This window comes from Elgaria multicarinata, chromosome 21 (genome assembly GCF_023053635.1).
Source record: "Elgaria multicarinata webbii isolate HBS135686 ecotype San Diego chromosome 21, rElgMul1.1.pri, whole genome shotgun sequence".
NCBI classification, from domain to species: domain Eukaryota; kingdom Metazoa; phylum Chordata; class Lepidosauria; order Squamata; family Anguidae; genus Elgaria; species Elgaria multicarinata.
Window position 1 is genome coordinate 338,786 of NC_086191.1, and position 18,558 is coordinate 357,343.

The 18,558-nt window shown below is 48.0% G+C and overlaps 1 protein-coding gene across 5 annotated transcripts in view; it reads right to left on the bottom strand.

Annotated features, from left to right (window-relative positions):
- The window catches only part of PC (pyruvate carboxylase), a 333,949-nt gene that overhangs the window by 209,206 nt on the left and 106,185 nt on the right, over positions 1-18,558 (bottom strand). For all 5 annotated transcript variants that reach the window (XM_063146129.1, XM_063146127.1, XM_063146128.1 and 2 more), the window contains one exon: positions 785-903. In XM_063146129.1, the coding sequence (XP_063002199.1) occupies positions 785-903 (119 nt within the window). The remainder of the gene's footprint in view (positions 1-784; positions 904-18,558) is intronic.

An 18,558-nucleotide genomic window follows, 5' to 3' on the forward strand; every position in this document is an offset into this window, starting at 1 on the left:
GGACCTACTGCTAGATCTCTCAGTCATTTCCAGAAGATCAGCAAGGATTTCTGACTTTCAATTAACAATAAAAATATAATTTAAAAAACACCACTACAACTGTAGCCATAAAATGACTCTCTCCCCCCACCTTCAAAATTACGCTGCTGAATTAAACAATGCTAAGGGGGCAGGTGTGCTTTGTTGTTTGTTTGGAAGGACTGTCAGCTATGTTCTGTTCTGTCACTGAAAACCAATTCTTGGGCTCAGAATTCTTTAATTCTCAGTGTACCTATTTTCTACCAGGCTCCAGTTAGTGGATCTTGAGGTTCTAGGGAAAAAAGCAAAAGAGATTCTACAGCCCTGAAATAAGCCCAAGCCTGCTCTGTAGGTTACACAAATCTGCATAATTTCTCAGTTCACATAATTTGTTCTGCATTTTTTTCTTTTTTGCTATATTGCATGATTTATTTGGCTTTTGGTGGTCCTGAGAGTAGCAAGGAGCTATGCAACGTGCTGCCCAAACCTCCCAAAATCTTTGGCTTCATAAGCTTCGCCCTTATGGGAAGAGAATGCACTTGGGATGTGAGCAGGGACTGGTGGAAATTCAGGAGCTGGGCAGAGGAGGAAGGCTGAATAAGGACAGGTTACATACCTGTAACTGTGGTACTTTGAGCAGTCTATCTGCACAGCCCCACCCCGCCCTTCCTCTCCATGGCCCCAGGTTGGTCGTTTTTGTCTCTCGATCACTACAGAGTGTGATGGAATCTTGTACGCTTGTCTGCATCCCAGTCATGCCACTTACTCTGTGATTTCTTCAGTCACTGTGTGCTCTACTTGAAGCCGGGAATTGACTTCAATGAAGAAATGCTTGCCGTGCCTGTCCACCAAAAACTCCACCGTGCCAGCGTTTTCATAGCCAACCTGCAAAAGGAAAGGGGCAGCTTGAATTTGTCAGCGCATGCATGTCAACCCTGTTCCGAGATCCAGTGCTTGAACTCAGGCAGCTGAGTGCGTCAAATGGATAGATTTGGGTACAATCCAGGCAGGGCAAATTCCACATCAGATACTCAATGGGAAATGGACACTAAACCGATCAGACAGGCACAGAAGGAGAGGCATTGGTGGGGGCTGGAGCTCACAGTTACTTTCTGCAGACAGGACCCATGATTTCACAGAAATTAGGGGCACATGCTACCAAGAAGCTCACCTGCACTGTAATTTTTGAGATATGCCTCATGCACCTTGACTCTAGAATCCCCATTCATTCTGGAAGGCTGGCTAAGCAGAGGATCAGCCAAGGCAAGGAAGTCATGTAGTCAAGTGCAAAGAGAAACCTGGATGGTATACAAGGCATGGGAAAGCCAGAACCCACAAATGTCTCTCTAACTGCTGGGTCACTCTTCTAATTGAGTCTCTACGGTAGATTCTGAAAGGGCGCTCCAGAGCCCTGGCAGGGAAAATTTACTTATTTATTTATTGCACTTATATACCACTCCCATAGCCAGGGCTCTCTGGGCGGTTTACAGAAATTCTAAAATTAAGATAAAAACGAGTATACAAAATTTAAAAATTTAAAACACAGAACATACACACATAAAGCATTAAAAACTGTTAAAAAACTAAACATATGGGAGATTAAGATGTGCCACCATATGCCTGGGCAAAGAGGAAAGTCTTAACCTGGCGCCGGAAAGATAGCAGCGTTGGTGCCAAGTGAGCCTCGTCAGGGAGATCATTCCATAGTCTGGAGGCCACCACCAAAAAGGCCCTGAAAACTCCTCATTCATGAAATACCCCCACCGGTAAACACATTAGCAATCATTTGTAGCCACTAAAGAGTGGAGCCTGCACTGGTCATGCCTGGCTCCAGCCTGACCCAGGACAACTCTTCAGGTCAGGGTTCAGGCCTTACAGAGCCAGAGGATTCTCCACTGACCGGGAAGACCCCAGTATCCACGGTGGGGGAGACCTCACCAGGCTGGTCTCAGAGGGTGTCCTGGAAAGACCCTAGGGACCAGTCCTGGGCACCCCTAGGTCAGAGGCACACCTCAGAGGAGGCCGAACTGCTTCCGAGCTCTAGAGAACAGACACTGCAAAGTTAAGGCTCAGTTGGCCACCTGGAAAAGTTGGCACACTCCTCAGAGCTACCTGTAAGTAGGGGATCCTTGGAACTAAAGGGCCCTTTGAGAGGGCAGAACTAAATGTTTGCAGCTGAACCTGGAGACCAGACTATATAAACCTTCAGTTGAAATCTGACGGCTGCTGAAACAACGTAATTCTTTTGGCTCCCCAAGTCTTCCAAACTGTCTGCCCTGACTCTGTTTTACCTGTGCAGGCTGGAAAGAGCCATAGTAAGCCAGCTTTCGGGGTGGGTAGGGAAGCTATCAGGGATGGATGGAGGGAGAGCAGCAGGAAGCCAGTGGAGGTTGGGAGGAGCCAGCTTGGAGCAGGTTATGAGCTGGTATGTCTGAATGGATGGAGGTTGCTTGTGGGTTTAGGGAGGCATTTGGAGGGACCCTGAAGAAGAGGGCGGTCTTTTCATGGGCTTATAGTGAAGAGAAGGGAAGGCCAACATGATGGATACATGGGGGGCTTGTATGTGAATGGAAAGAGGGAAGCTGGCTGGCTGGTGTGTGTGTGTGAGAGAGGGGGGCATATCTATAGGTGGTGAGCTGGGCTGAGAGAGCAAAAGAGAAAAGGGGAATGACTTGGCTGGAAAGGAGTGGCAGGAAAGCTGTTTGCCTTCTGGGAAATAGGCTTACGTTAGTTCTGAAGTGAAGCTTCATAGAATCCTAGAATAGCAGAGTTGGAAGGGGCCTACAAGGCCATCGAGTCCAACCCCCTGCTCATTGCAGGAACCCACCCTAAAGCATCCCTGGCAGATGGAGTTGTTTAGTGTGTTGAGGCTCAGAACCCACCTTTGCCATGCTTCCCATGGCAGCCATTTTGTGGTGGTCCCCAGGGTGGTTTCTCAAATGGCCAAATGTGCCCACGGGGCTAAAAAGGTTGCCTACCCCAGATGCAACCTTACCCTTTGATCCCTACCCTACCCTTTGATCCCTGTTTTGGGAATAATTCCTCCCACCCCACTAAGGCCTTTCTATTCCAGGCTTTCTTCACTGGAAGAGAAAGAAGTGGCCTAGAAATGTTAGAGGGATTTGGTCAGTCTTTGCTCTGCCTTCTATCTGTGGTAGCAGCTCTGCTCGTGCTTCCTTTCCTTCTCCCATTTCCTTTGCCCACAAGCATATTGGTCATTTCATGGCCCATTCAGCCAGAGCTCCAAAGCAACATACATTCTCCTGCAAGCTTTCCAGCAAAATGCCTTAGGGTGTGCCAAGGTTACACGGACCTGCAAACACCTCACTACTACTCTACAGGTCCCCAGTGCAGAATCACAGGAGGAGAATTCCTGCAAGGGAACACAGTCCTATAGTGCTCCAAACCTCCTTTGTATTCCTTCTCCTCCTCCTCCTCCACTGGAGTGAATAAATCTCAGCACTCTTTTTCTCTCACTGTCCAAGTTTTCTCTCTCCTTTTATTTAAACTACAAATCACAGCTCACAAAAACAGATATCTATACCATCAAAGGCACAGTCACACATTAGATAAACAATCTGTTGCATAAAATGAAAAATAATTTAGCAACCACGTGCCACAACAAATACAAACAATGCTTCTATGGCTTCTAGCAAAATCTAAATTTTTGGCTGAGAGCAAAAGAACAAGCCACAGGCAGGGGTGGAACCAAGGATAATCTTGCAAAATATTATTTGTATGGTTTTTTTTTAATGAAGGTGCCTACGCGTTTCGGACAAAAAACATCCTTCCTCAGGGCTTATTCGACAAGGTTTTTACAGTTGTCTGCTCAATGAAAACCTTTCTGAATAAGCCCTGAGGAAGGATGTTTTTTGTCCAAAACGCGTAGGCACCTTCATTAAAAAAAGTCATACAAATAATATTTTGCAAGATTATCCTTGCTTCCACCCCTGCCTGTGGCTTGTTTTTTCACTCCCTCCCGGGGTTTCCCTTCTCTTCCTGCACCTGAGAGCAAAAGAAAACAGCCTCAGAGCAAAGATGTTTCAAATGCTTCCCTCCTTGGCTGCTTGGCAAATCCAAGCAACTCTTCAATCATCTCCTCCCCATAGGTATGTATTGTGTTCTTCTAACAGCTATCTAAGAGGCCTGGGGCCATTCAGTCAAACGAAAGTATTTTTTCCAAGCTGGCTATGGGGCATTCTGCCATTCCTTGAAAGGCTTCTGTAGGTTCCCCAATAAGTAGATGAATAATGGCAGACAAAAGTTCCCAGCCCACTGCAGTCAACCCTAGCAGCAACAGGGCATATGTTGGCTGTGCCTTTGACTGCACGCTGTCAGCCCTTGCACAGACAGCACTCACCTTAAACTACAACCTGTATTGTAAGACCCAGCTTTAATTTTTTTAATATGCGCGTCTCTCTTCCATTCCTCCAAATGTAGGAAGAGCTCCGCCGAAGCATCTGCAAAGATCTACCTCTTCTTCCGGCATTCTGTTTCCCAAAGCTTTGTCAGAAGGTTTTCCAATAATTCAAACACCCGTAGAAAGAGGAAGCCAGATGACAGAGCTCAGGAACCGGAATACAGCTTGCAGGCCAATGTTACTGGCCAGAACCGAGGCTTCATTTGGAGCAGGGAATCTGGTACGAAGCAGAAGGGAGAGCATTCAACAAAGGTTCTCAGCCAGAACATCATATCCTAAGTAGGCCACAGGAGGACCCCTGCCATCGAGAGTCACCAAAGCAACAGAACACAGTAGCCCCTCTGAGTTCAGCTCTTTCCTGAAACCGACCTGCTCTCCAGAGACTGTAGGAAGGAGCTGCACTTTGAGGCTTCCCAGGCAGCGTGAGGGGGGTGGGGGAGAGCAGGCTACAGGCCACCGATGCAACTTGGCTACTTCTCCCCCGCTCTCCCACCTTTTATGTGCAGGGTCAACTGTCCTTCCAGAACAGTCTTTCTTGGAACCAATTCATGAGAAGGCTCTACTCCACCCAGGGATCTAACAGAGGTTTCTGCCATTGATCAGGAGGGGGGCTGGGGAAAGCCAAGCGTCTCCTTCCCCCTGTCATTGTTCCCCCGCCTGGCTCTCTTCTGCTCCAGGAGCGGCTTGATAAGGCTTTACAGTCCCTCTTGCTCCCAGAGAACCTTGGGAATTGTAGCTCTCTGTGGAGGGCCACGGCCACGTGCCACAACCAATTCTTTGCACTCAGACCAAGCTATAGCTTATGGGATATATTTTTTACAGGAAGAGAAGAGATTGTAAGCCTATGTGGCAGGGTCTTGCTATTTACTGTGTTATCTGTACAGCACCATGTACATCGATGGTGCTATATAAATAAATAATAATAATAATAATAATAATAGAAGAGAAATAAAGTAGCATAGAACAGGCATGTAAAGATATGTAAAGATATCGTTCAACTACAGCATTGCACACACTCTCCGCCACCCGCATTTCTATGCCTTGATAAAGCACAGCTGCACATGGTGTGGGTGCTCCTTCCAGCACAGCTTGCTTGAGTCTGGCCAGGGTTCACGTGTGGGTCTCTACCCTTGCTGAAGACAACATTCAGGGTCACACTCAGGGCACAACTTGACAAAGCAGATGGAAATCTATGAGTGGATCTTGAAAGGTTGTCACACAGAGGAGGGCCAGGATCTCTTCTCGATCCTCCCAGAGTGCAGGACATGGATTAAAGGGCTCAAGTTACAGGAAGCCAGATTCCAGCTGGACATCAGGAAAAACTTCCTGACTGTTAGAGCAGTACAACAATGGAACCAGTTACCTAGGGAGGTTGTGGCCACACCTTCAAGAGGCAAATGGACAGCCATCTGTCAGGTATGCTTTAAGGTGGATTCCTGCATTGAGCAGAGGGATGGACTCATAGAATCATAGAATAGTAGAGTTGGAAGGGGCTTATAATGCCATTGAGTCCAACCCCCTGCTCAATGCAGGAATCCACCCTAAAGCATCCCTGACAGATAGTTGTCCAGCTGCCTCTTGAAGGCATCTAGTGTGGGAGAGCCTACAACTAGACTCGATGGCCTTCCAACTCTACTATTCTATGATTCTAGGGTTTGGAAATGGGAAATGCTGTCCGAGGGGGTGGGGTACAATTCTGATTGGGACTGTGGTGCTAGAGGAAGGTAACCATTTCTGCTTGTGCCATTTTCCTTGTTGAAATCCCCTTCCTATACAACTCTGCAGGACAAAACATGCAGGGAGCGTGAAAGGGAATCTCTCTCTCTCTCTCTCTCTCTCACACACACACACACACACACACAAACACACACCATTTTCCAGTTGGAATCACACCCATGCACACAACGCTGAAGGAGGAGATGCCCAACCCCCACCACCTCGTCTGGTTTGGCCCAAGAGGCTCAGCAGACGCAGTTGGTGCCCTGCACAAAGCAGGAGAGCCAGCGCGGTGGGCACCATCCCCTGAAGGCAGAGAGCTGGGGTCCCCTGCCAGCTCCCTTTCCCTGACCCTGGCTGCTGCACAAAGACACCCCAGCAACAGAGGGAACCAAGGCTGAACAGTCACGCTGCAGCCATTTATCTCCCCTGTCTGAGTAGCTCAGGAATTAAAGATTCAAGGTTTTCTTTTCAGGGATAAATTGCTCTCCTTTGGAGTGATTACAACTGATCACACTGAGAGCGATGGCAAGGTAACAGCAGTTAAGGCTGTGTGTGTGTGTGTGTGTGTGTGTGTGTGTGTGTGTGTGTGTGTGTGAGAGAGAGAGAGAGAGAGAGAGAGAGAGAGAGAGAGAGAGAGAGAGAGAGAGAGAGAAGACAATGCTCTGATATTAGCCCCTCGTTCATTGTTTATTGCTGGCAAGAAGCAGCAGGTTAAGAATAGCATCCTTCTCTCTCAACTCAGTCCCTTCAGTCAACACCGAGGTGCAGGGCCATGCACCATTAACCCCACAGGCCAAAGCTCTCTGCTAACAGATCAAATATTTAGCAGTGAGGTTCCAAAAAGGAGCACAGAATCTGTAAGAGCGTGGGAGGAAAGGCATTATGAAGGCATGGAAAAGTCTGCAACACTAGCTACGACCTCATGGAAATAGAGCTTTAAAAACCTTAATTACTATTTATATGACCCTTTTCCAAAGGGCCTCAGGCATATTAACTCCATCATTCCTACAATATGTACCACATATCCTGGAAGGGTGGGGGCGGGGCGGGAGCCTTGGCTGAAGGTAGGGTTTGCTTAAGGCTTCCCCTAGTGAATGCCTGACTGAGTCAGGATTTGGACGTGAAGGTTCCTAGTCATCGCTCACGCTCTTAACCACTACACTCAAACAAATAGGGATGTCATGAATTCCAAAGGGGAACCTTAGAAAATGCACGATTTTGTGCACAAGTGTCCCAAACAAACAATTTATTTGTGAGTAGGTTTGCCAGCACCTCAATGTGCAAGATGCCATGCCATAAACTACAATGTGCCCCAGGATTGTGGCCAGTAGGCTTTTAAATGAGGAAGTCTGTACAATAAAGCCAATTCCACAAGCTACTGCACTTTCCGTTGCACAATAACTATTCAGAAATTTATTTATTTTAGTGCATTTATAGTTCACCACCCATCTAAAGAAGTGCAACATAGCAAGTATAAAATGTTTAAAACATGCTGTGTCAATTATTGGGAAGGTAGAAATATAAACCACAATAAATAATGTTTCACACATTGCCACAGCTAAAAGTGAATGAGCAGAACCCAGATTTCTCCTACATGCCGAGCTCTTCTGGTCCTTGAAGCCGGCTCAATAAGAATGTCAGCCCAAGTATGCAGCAGCAGCAGCAGGGAAAAGGTGAATTCTGTGTTGGGGATTGGAAGGAAAGGGATAGAAAACAAAACACCTAATATTGGAATTAAGGATATGCGAATTAGCAAAACGAGTTTGCCAAGGCTCTCCAAATTCCACCTCGAAGTTCATTCCAACTCAAGTCCAAATTACATTGTGAGTTTTGATTTTTTTTTCTTTTCGCATGAAAATCTGTGCACATTTTTGTGCATATTTTCCAAATGTACACATCAAGTGTGCAAATCTTCTCCCATTGATTGAAGCATTATTCATTTTTATGTGCATTTTTCAAAAGTACTCCTGCTTGTCAAACACAGAATGTTACCCAAGTTGGCCCCAGGTTTGGTGCTGGACTCTCTTGCTGTGCTGGGGGACTTCAACATACATGCTGAGGCTGCCTTGTCAGGAGTGGTTCAGGACTTCATGGCCCCCATGGTAACTATGGGTCTGTGCCCATTAGTATCTGACCCCACTCATTCAGCAGGGCACACTTTGGATCTGGTTTTCTGTGCAGGGTGAGATGATGGTTCCATCACTGCCTGGTGTGGTCTCGACTTGCTGGGACTCTGAGCCTCTGCAGGGGTGGGTGCCCGATTAAGACAGTCCAGCCCAGGAGACTGATGGATCCAGATGGTTTTCTGGCAGCTCTTGGGGATTTTGCTGTTTCCTTGGCAAGTGACTCTGTCAAAGCATTGTTTGTTCTCTGGAATGGAGAAATGCCCGAGGCAGTTGACATCATTGTTCCTGAGCATCCTCTGCCACAGAGTAGAGCCAAACAAGCCCCCTGGTTTTCCAAGGGGCTGCAGGTGATGAAGCAAGTGGGTTGTTGACTTCAGCAACACCGGCAGAAAACTTGGAATGAGTCTGATCAATCATGGGCTAGAGCTCATTGGAAAGCCTACTCCATGGCAATGAGGGTGGCGAAGAAATTGTACTTCTCCACTACCTTTGCATCTGCTCAGAGTCACCCAGCGGAGTTTTTGGGTGGTCAGAGGTCTGTTGTGCTCTGGCCCACAAGAAGAGATGGACCGCTCAATAGCCTGCAGTGATCAATTTGCGTGACACTTTGTATATAAAATTGCTCATATCTGTTCTGGCTTGGAAGCTATAGTTCGTACAGGTCCAGTGGATATAACTTTGGCTTCTGCTTTTTCAATAATAATAATAATAATAATAATAATAATAATAATAGATACTTTTCAATTTGTACAGCCCAGGAATGTGAACAGATTCCTTGGAGAGGTGAGGCCTACCACTAGTGTGCCTTTGCCCTCTTGGCTTATAAAAGCAGCCAGGAGAGGACTGGCCGAGTAGGTAAGGGCAGTGACACTTTACAGCAAGAAGTGATTCCAGGTTGCCTAAAAGACTTTGTTAAAAAGAACCAGCCTGAACCCCACCAAATTGGATCATTTCCAACTGGTTTCCAATATCCCATTTTTGCTAGAGTGTGCCATGGCTTCTCAGCTCCAGGGATTTCTGGATGAGACAGATCCATTTCAATCAGATTTCAGGCCTGGCTATGGGACAGAGTCTGCTTTGGTCTCTTTGGTGGATAATATAAGCCAGGAACTGAACAGGGGGAGTGTCCCTGTTAGTTCAGCTGGACCTTTCAACAACTTTTGATACCATTGACCATGGTATCCTTCCAAGGCATCTGTCTGAAGTAGCTCTGGTCCTATTTGGAGGGGCAATTTCAGAAGAGGATGCTGGGGGTATTCCTGTTCAATGCCATGGCAGTTGATATCCCTCTGGGTTCCATCTTATCTCCCATATTATTTAAGATATACATGAAACCTCTGGGAGAGATTGTCCAGAGTTTGGGGCTTTCATGCTACAAGTATACTGATGACACCCAGTTTGCTCGCTCTGCTTTCCATCTAAATCCAAGGAAGATGTTCTGGTTTCAGTTCAGTGCCTGATGTCAGTAATGGATTGGATGACAGCAAACAAATTGAAGCTTAATCCAGACAAGAGAGAATTGCTCCCGGACAGTCAAAAGGCAGATGAGGGAAGAGGGATTCAACCTAGGCTTGAAGACTAAGGTTCACAGTTTGGGTGAATTCTTGGATTCATCTTGGATGCCCAAGTTTCAGGGGTGTGTTTACACAGCTGAGGCTAGTGCACCAAATGTGCCCATTTCTAGAGATGTCTGATCTGGCCACATACCTTAGTTTGGATTACTGTAACCTGCTCTATGTGGTGCCGCCTTCTAAAACTGTTCAGAAACTTCATCTGGTCAGACAGTTGACTGGGGGCTAATAACACAAAGTACATGACTCCCTTATTACAGCAGTTTCACTGGCTTCTGGTCTGTTTCTGGGCAGAATTCAAAGAGCTGGTTGTGACTTATACAGCCTGGTCCCAAGCCCTATACGGCATGAGACCAGGCTACCTGAAAGACCGCCTACCATACAAGCCTTCTCAGTTCTTAAGGTCTTCTGAAGAGGCCCTTCTTTTAACACCGCTATCTTCAGAAGCACGTTTGGTGGTGACCTGAAAGAGGGCCTTTTCAGTGACTGCTCCCAGGCTGTGGAATTCCTTATCATAGTTCTGAGTTTTTTTTAAAATCAGCTTTCCTAAAATCCAGAGTACATGTATGGTTACACTCAGCTTTTGCTTCCTTTAAAATCAAGAATTCAAGTATTACGTGGTCACTTTCCCCCAGAGTTCCTGTAACTGCCACTTTATTCACTAAGTCATCCTTATTGGTCAGTATCAAGTCAAGCTGATCCTCTAGATCCTTCTTCCACTTTCTGTAGGAGAAAGTTATCAGCCATGCACGTCAGGAATTACTTGGAGGGGCCACTTTTGGCAGAATTTATATCCCAACAGGACGGATATGTTGGGTTGGGTGCTATTTTAATAGTATTTGTTTCTATAATTGTTATGTGTTTATTGTATTTCAATGTAGCGTTTTAATCAATTTTAACTGTTTTTGAAAGCCTCCCTGAGTATCATATTTTTGTAGAAAGGTGTACAAATAAAATAAATGAATGAATAGTAAGATCATTAAATCTAGAGACTCATGGCATGCAAAACTGGAGGCTGATAAAACATAGATAAAAACTTGTCAGATTAATTCTTCAACTTTCTCAAGCAATTAAGCGCTCGAGTACAATGGACTTGAGCGCTAATTGAAGGGTAGCCGTTGGGTGCCTGAAGGTAATGCCAATATTTTCCGAAGGAAAGCATTTTGAATTGCTTCCAATTTGGCAACCTGGAAATCATCCCAGACCCATACTAAAACACCATGTAAGATTTGGACAATTTCAAAAACCTGAAAGAGTTTTTACACAGATCAAACAGAAAGGTATCTTGTCCTATCGAAAGTTCTATGATTTGCAGTGGTGATTCTGTTACTTTACTGTAAGCTACTCGAAGAGCATTTGCTTAAGAGCAGCCTATAAATATTCTCAGTCAATCGATCAATATTATTGCCAAGATGGCCTCTAGGTTCAGAGGCAGTGTACTTCCAAGAGCCAGCAGCCATTGCTGCACTCTGTGTGGGAGGTGGGGGGTGGGGTGGGTTCCGTCATCCTGCTTGGAGGCTTCCCATAAGCACAGGGTTATCCACTGTGGGAAAGCAGATGCTGCACTAGATGGGCCTTTGGTCTGATCCAACCTCAGGGCCGCTCCCATGTTCAGACTATCCAAGTCCTGAACAGCTGGCAAATTTACTCTTCATGGCAAATCCTTATGCCAGCGTGCCTTACACTGGAGACATAAACACAGAGAGATGACTTTGAAGAGATAGGTTCAGAGATAACACAGAAGGAGCAGTGAAGGTGCAAAGGGATTTGGATGAAAAGCTCTTAAAGACCCAAATACGAGCACATTTCATTGCCATTTTGACCCCTAGAGGCAGAGAGAGAGAAATGCCATGTGCCTGGGAGTCAAACAAAGTCCGGGGCAGGGGGGGAGAGACCAGCAGCCAGGCTGGGGGTGGGGAAGGATGAGGTGGCTGGGTGGCTTCTGTAACCCTCTTCCAGGAGAGTTCGATTTCTGGATCAGAATTAAAAGCAGAAGAGCGGGGGAGTATGGATTAAGTGTGCATTTAAATCGCAACCAGGGAGACAGGCTGCCCAGCCAGACAACCATAAAGAGAATAATGAAGCGTGGAAGTCATTACTGATGTCTTAGCTAAGGAGCAACTAGCAACGCCTGAATTTTAACAGGCACAGACAGGGGAGGGCAGGAGGAGGGTGAGAAGCATCTTGCAAAGGAGCCAAGTATAGGAGTGACTGTGTGCATTCCGCATCAGAAATTCAGATGGGGGCACAAATTTCAGCGTTCTTTCGTTTTCCTTTTAAGTCTCATGGCTCCATAGATGGGGCTGAAAATTTCTGCACAACATTTATGAAACTACAGAAGTTGTGCTGACACCACAGAACACACAATTTCACTGGGCAGAAAGTGGGACTTGGGTGCCTGCAGGCCCCACTTTGCCACTTCTTGTGACTAGAACAGAGCACAGTACAAGAGACTGAGATACAATTTCTCCTTATTTGTATATGCACAAGATTCACTCATTTTATCCCACCTTAAGGAAGATGATCAGCAGTTTGGAAAGTGAGGACCAAGATCTGACTGGGAAAGCAGAAGCTGGCTCTGACCCCGCAGCCCTTTTAAGACTTGTCCCTAAAAGTTCCGGACTTAGCCCAATGGTCAGAGATGGTGAGCCAAGTCTTAATGAGGAGCACACAAGCACAGCCACACTGGACATAACTGTGGGCTTCTGTTCTTCTCAAAGTAAAGGGGGCGGCTGGCAGAGGGAAAGACAGTCTCTAATCTTGAATCTGGAGGAGGGGGTATTCCCTGGGCTGGGAATGATGGGAGTTGTAGTCCAACACGTTTGGAGGGCATTCCATGTTCATTCTTTCCCCCATCCCCACCCTGTCTTCAGCTAGCTGGGAAGGGTGGCATTCAATAGGCAGCTGGACAACCATCTGTCAGGGATGCTTTAGGGTGGATTCCTGCATTGAGCAGGGGGTTGGACTCAATGGCCTTGTAGGCCCCTTCCAACTCTGCTATTCTATGTTTCTATGTCTCTGCATCCTACTTTGACTCAACCCAAATATATCAGGTGTCTTAAGACAAAATAGTTTTCCTGACATCTATCCTCTACTGGGATAGTCTCAGCCTGTTGAGAGGAGCCGAGAAGGGAAGAAAGAGGGGCAACCTCCTCTTATTCATGTTCTCTTCTCGATCCTCCCAGAGTGCAGGACATGGAGTAATGGGCTCAAGTTACAGGAGGCCACATTCTGGCTGGACATCAGGAAAAACTTCCTGGCTGTTAGAGCAGCACGATAATGGAACCAATTGCCTAGAGAGGTTGTGGGCTAGAGGCATTCAAGATGTAGCTGGACAGCCATCTGTCAGGGATGGCTTAAGCTAGATTCCTGCAGGGGGTTGAACTCAATGGCCTTAGACGCCCCTTCCAGCTCAACTCTTCTATGATTCTATGAAGATTATCTGGTCAACCACTGGCAGCCATTGACTGCAAGAGGGAGAGCTGGCCAGGAAGTGGATTTAGGGTGGATTCCTGCACTGAGCAGGGGGTTGGACTCGATGGCCTTGTAGGCCCCTTCCAACTCTGCTATTCTATGATTCTATGGTTCTATGAAGTCATCCAGTTATACATAGACCAGGGGTAGGCAACCTTTTTGGATATACTTCCTGGCCCTTAAGATAGACATTTGCCCTGCTTGTCCTTAGTAGTGCCACAGGGGACACTGAGTGCAAATCCAAGACCCAAACGTTGAGAGCAGAATGCCAAGCACTGCTAGTGCCCAGCGGTGAAATGCTGCTCTTCTCACTGGGATGGCGTCGGTGAGGTCGACTGAGGAGTCCCTGTGATTTCCCTAAGTCCAACCAGCTCAACAACCCCCACTGTGCCAGGGGGTCTGCAGTAATCTTCCCTGTTCTGCTACTTCAGGTCTCTTCAATGGGGTGGGAGGCTGCCAAGGACAGGTTGAGGGGAGGTTCAGCACGCAAAGCTCTGGGTTATGGCCCAGCATGTAGGTCCTGAGGCTTTCCTGTGTAGTCCAGACTACAGCACCATTCAATGACGTAATACCAAAAAGACACACCGGTCCTTCTGGCCACCGCATCTCCTTGGCAGGGCTTCTAGCAGTTCTTGATCACTGAACACACTTTGCCTACACACTTTCCACACAACAGTGAGGACATGCAACTTGGCACTGAAACAAAGGCAATGAGAAGTATATGACAAAAACTTAAACAGATTCCAGGCATACCAACTATCCAAAATTAAGAATGCTGCATGTATGATGCCAACTTCCGAGCCAGCCCACCGATGGCATCCCTTCTACAATCTCCCTTCATGGCCTCCTATGAGTAAATCTGCAAAGCAAAACGCCTTTCTCCCTGCCAAAACATTTTGTTTGCTATGACACCCAAGTAAAGAGACCCCCTGGGGGTCACAACCTGCTGTCCCTGGGTGGTGCTGAACTCCCACTCTGTTGAGCCACAAGACTCCACTTCCACCCCAGGGATTTAATTGCATGGAGCAGTGATGGTGTAAAAATAGCCCGTTAATCTGTTCCTTGGGTGACTTTGGTCACATCTGACTACAGATGTTCCTTTACCTCCTCCTGGAGCTGCTCACGCAGCTCCATGAGAGGAAAGTCAAGCTCTGAAGGCTTGAGCATCATGCAGCGAGTCAGCCGCAAATCCGATACAGTCCAGCGGTCCAGAAATTCATAAGCGAAGGACACCTGCAGTCCCTTTTCCAGGCTGTCAAGTAGCCACAAGTGTTTCTTTTCTTTACCCAGAATTCCAAGCAACCATCAGGAAGCTTCTGGCACCAGCCATGATTTCTACATGACAGACACGGCACTCCAACGGCATGTAACGTCGTGACCCATAACGGCTTTGGAGGGTAGGGAGCAGGAATCTCTTAATCATGTGTTTAAGAAAGGAAGAGGAGAGAAATAAAAATCCTGATGCAGTAAATGGGGAGTGGGCTGGGGGAAGCAGCATAACATCATTTTGAACATTATAAGTATCAAACTGCGATACAAGGGGGGCCATGGCCCCTTTGGTTAACAGAGGCAGATTTGGGGGAGGGGGTGGGGAAGGTTCCAGAGAGCATGGCTGCCTTCTTCCATGCTCCTGCACCTCCAAGCATACGTGGATACACCACATCGATGGATCAGATTCTGCCACCATACAGAGGCCAAGGGCTCCTTGGCCAAGGCCACGTTTAATCTATTGGGAGTCTCCCACCCTCAGGCTCCCTAGCCCAAGTTCCTGTTCGATCTCCGTCCATAGCTTTCACTGCTCCTTCTCTGCAGCCAGAGGGCTTTAACTGGCCCTTTGGTGCCCGCTATGCTGGGATCCACTCCCCAGGACTCCAGCCCTGGACCCTGTCTCTGCCTCTTTCCCACCACACCACCTTCTGTCGCAGTCCAGCCTGCATCTCTGAGCTCTAGATGCTAGAAATGGAGTTCAGTGGAGAAAGCGCTCTTGCCTGCCTCGGGGACTGAGAATGGAGTGAGGGCTTAGGGAAAGAAGCAGAAGCTAAAGATGAGCAGGGACAAAAACAGCCTGCAGATGACTGGGGAGGGGCAAGGTGACGAATCACAGCATCTTTGATGACAGGAAGCCCCCAATTAGCAAAGAGCTGCACATCAGCCATGCTTCTGATGGAGCCGCTTCCAGGCCACGGCAGTGAGAGCTGCCCCATCACCCAACTCCGGCTCTTTCCTAACGTAGCAGTGAGAACGCCCTGCTGCGCCTGAAAGGGGAATGCTGTTAATACAGAGAGAGAGAGAAAGAGAGAGAGAGCAAGGAGAAAAGCCACATTTCAGACTAGATCTACCTGGATCCTCAGCCCCAAATGGCACCAATGCCTTTGGTTTAAAATCCTGCTCTGTCATGACCTGGGTTGGGTGACCTTGGTGACAGAGAGAACCCACCCCCATTCCATCCTAAACATCTCCAGTTAGCAGGGATCCAGTCTTTCCTGACCTCCTTTTAACTAGAAACTTTGGGGACCTTTTCTGTGTGCTCCACCAGGGAGCAATGGCAAAGAGTCGGACCTTAGTCCATCCAGCCCAGACTGGCTCCAGCAGCTGACCGGGGACTCAGGTGGAGCAGACGCTGTTTGTGGGCTTCCCTTGGGGCAGCTGGTTGTCCACTGTGTGGACACCATGCTGGATGAGAGGGAGCTGCCTTGGTCTGATCCAGCTTCAGGTCTCTCCTGATGTTCTGGCTGGTCTGGTCAATAGTGACATGGTGGAAGGCAGCTTCAGAATTCCATGTTGATGGGGAAGGAAGAAGTAATTTGTAGTACTAATTCTAGGTAGCAGAACATCATATTTGTCATCTGCAAAAATGTCCTGAAAGATTTGTATTACTAATGCCTACACTTAAGGAACTCAGGTATACAGGGGTTGTCATCCCAGGTAGTGCTTTATCCTCACAATAATCCTGCCAACTCCATCGGGCTGAGTGAGAGATGCTGAGGCCCAAGGTCAGCCAGGGAGCTTTGGGGTTGGGCAGGAATTCCAACCTAGATCTCCCCAATCAATTTGGACAGACAAATTGATCCATGCCAACGCAGGGTCCTTGCATGTGGGTGGGGGCACAGGATGCAGCCCCCTTGCGGAAGTGGAGCAAGTCTGCTCAGCACCTGGGATGTACACAGATGCATGTGCGTGCACGCACCCCCCACACCCTCCCACATGCCCACGGATGCCACCTTGTGTTCTGGCGACGAAAGGTGGGATATAAATGTAATCACCTGAAGAAATTATGCTGGCTCATGTTTCCTATCCAGTTAGTACACTTGTGTTTCAAGCCCTCCCCCTCCCGAGAAACTGCATGCACATTCCCCACGGAACTATTAACACACCAGACACTGGTTCTGCAGCACAAGCGCCAAGAGCTTCAAGAGCGTTTCAGCCAGCAACGGTTGAGCGCAGCTCTGCCAGCTGACTCTGGGAACCATACCAGGGTTGAATTGAGTCAAGGGCAAAAGCCTTTGCTACAGGCTGGAGGGGCAGGGGTTGTCCAAGCGCCAATGCCAGCCCTCGCCCCCTTGCTGCAGCCCATTTAGCTATGAGAGGGAGGGGAGGGGAGGGGAGGGGAGGGGGTCTGCCCACTGGGGCTGAGCTCAGTGCTGCATTTAAGGGCAGGGGAGGAGCAGCGGGGTGGGAGCCTCGGCTATCTGCAGAGCCTCTGCTGCTCTCTGGCGGCAAACACCTGGCACAGGCAGCTGGGGGCCGGCAGGAAACCAGCACTTTGCAGGGGGACAAAGGAGGGGGTGCATAGCTGGAGGGAAGCCGCATGGGGACCAATCCGCCCTTGATGTCGTCCTCATTGTGGCTCCCCCATCCTTTCCAGAGCTCAGCCTTTTCACCCGTTCCCAGGGCCTAACGTGAACACAGGCAGTTGCCTCACGCCCTGACAGACTGTGGTTCCCACAGACCTTGAGCAGAAGGGGATCTCTGTGGCCAGCCCATCACCCAACAACCTGGCAGCTCCTGCCTGGAAACCTATGGCTCCAGCACCGAGCTATGCAGCCCCTCTGGAAAGTGTGCGCTCGGAACGGGCCCCAGAGCACATTCTCCTTCACAGAGAGCTGGTGTGGTGAAGCAGCCCCTGGTTGGGAGTCTGCGACAAACTCAGCCAGAGAGCTCAAGCCAGACTTCTCTCCCACCCCATCTCTTGCTCGCTCTCGCTCTCACTGCCGCGAACCTTCCCACATGGCCATATGTGGGGTGGTGGTGGTGATCAGATGATGACAATGCTGCTTACTGACCCCTCTGAAAGGGTCCTTGTGAGGACTACAGCAAGATCACTCATGAGAAGTGTTTTGGACACTTGGAAGTCATAGAATCATAGAATAGCAGAGCTGGAAGGGGCCTACAAGGCCATCGAGTGCTCGGGGGCGAGGTATACGTTGGATTAATGATCATAGAAGCAGCCTCCACCTTCTGGCAGAGGAGCTCCACTGCTTCTCTCTTTAGAGATTCATCTCTGTCATTCCACTGGAACAAACAAGACTGAATGTTGGATGCGGAAATAAATTATGTGGGGACGAGCTCTCAGGGAAGGACCACCACCTTCCCAGCAACATTGGGTAGGTACCCGGGATGCCAGATCCAGACCCAGATAGATCCAGCCTGGTTAGTCCCAGCAAGGACATTCTTAGGCTGCTGTGCACATCTCCATTAATGCTGTCCCTGGAGCCAAATGGCTGGAAAATGGATTTTCCATGAGAAAACAGGAATGATTGTTTCTGGTCTCCTTCATGCCTTATTGCTGCTTGTTCTTTTGTGCTTTGCATCCGGCATGGCTCTGGGTCCAAAGCGAGTCCTTCCATCTTGCCAAGCCCTTTGCAAAGATAGAGAGTTGAACATGTTTGCTGACGATGCCAAATTATTTAGGGTGATTAAAACCAAAAGGGACAGAGAAGAAGTCCAAAAGGAACTCTCCAATCTGGAGTAATGGGCCTCAAAATGGAAAATGTGGTTCAACGTAAGCATGTGGAAAGTGTTCCACATTGCAACAAAAAATCCTATGTTCACATATAGGCTGACAGGATCTAAGCAGCTGTGGTGGATGAAAAGGTTGACCCAGTGTGCAGCAGCTTAGAAAGTGGCAAATTCCATTCTAGGTATTATTAGGAAAGGGACTGAATATATAACTGCTGGTATTGTAATGCTTTTATACAGATCTATGGTCGCTCAGGGTTGTAAAAGGTGC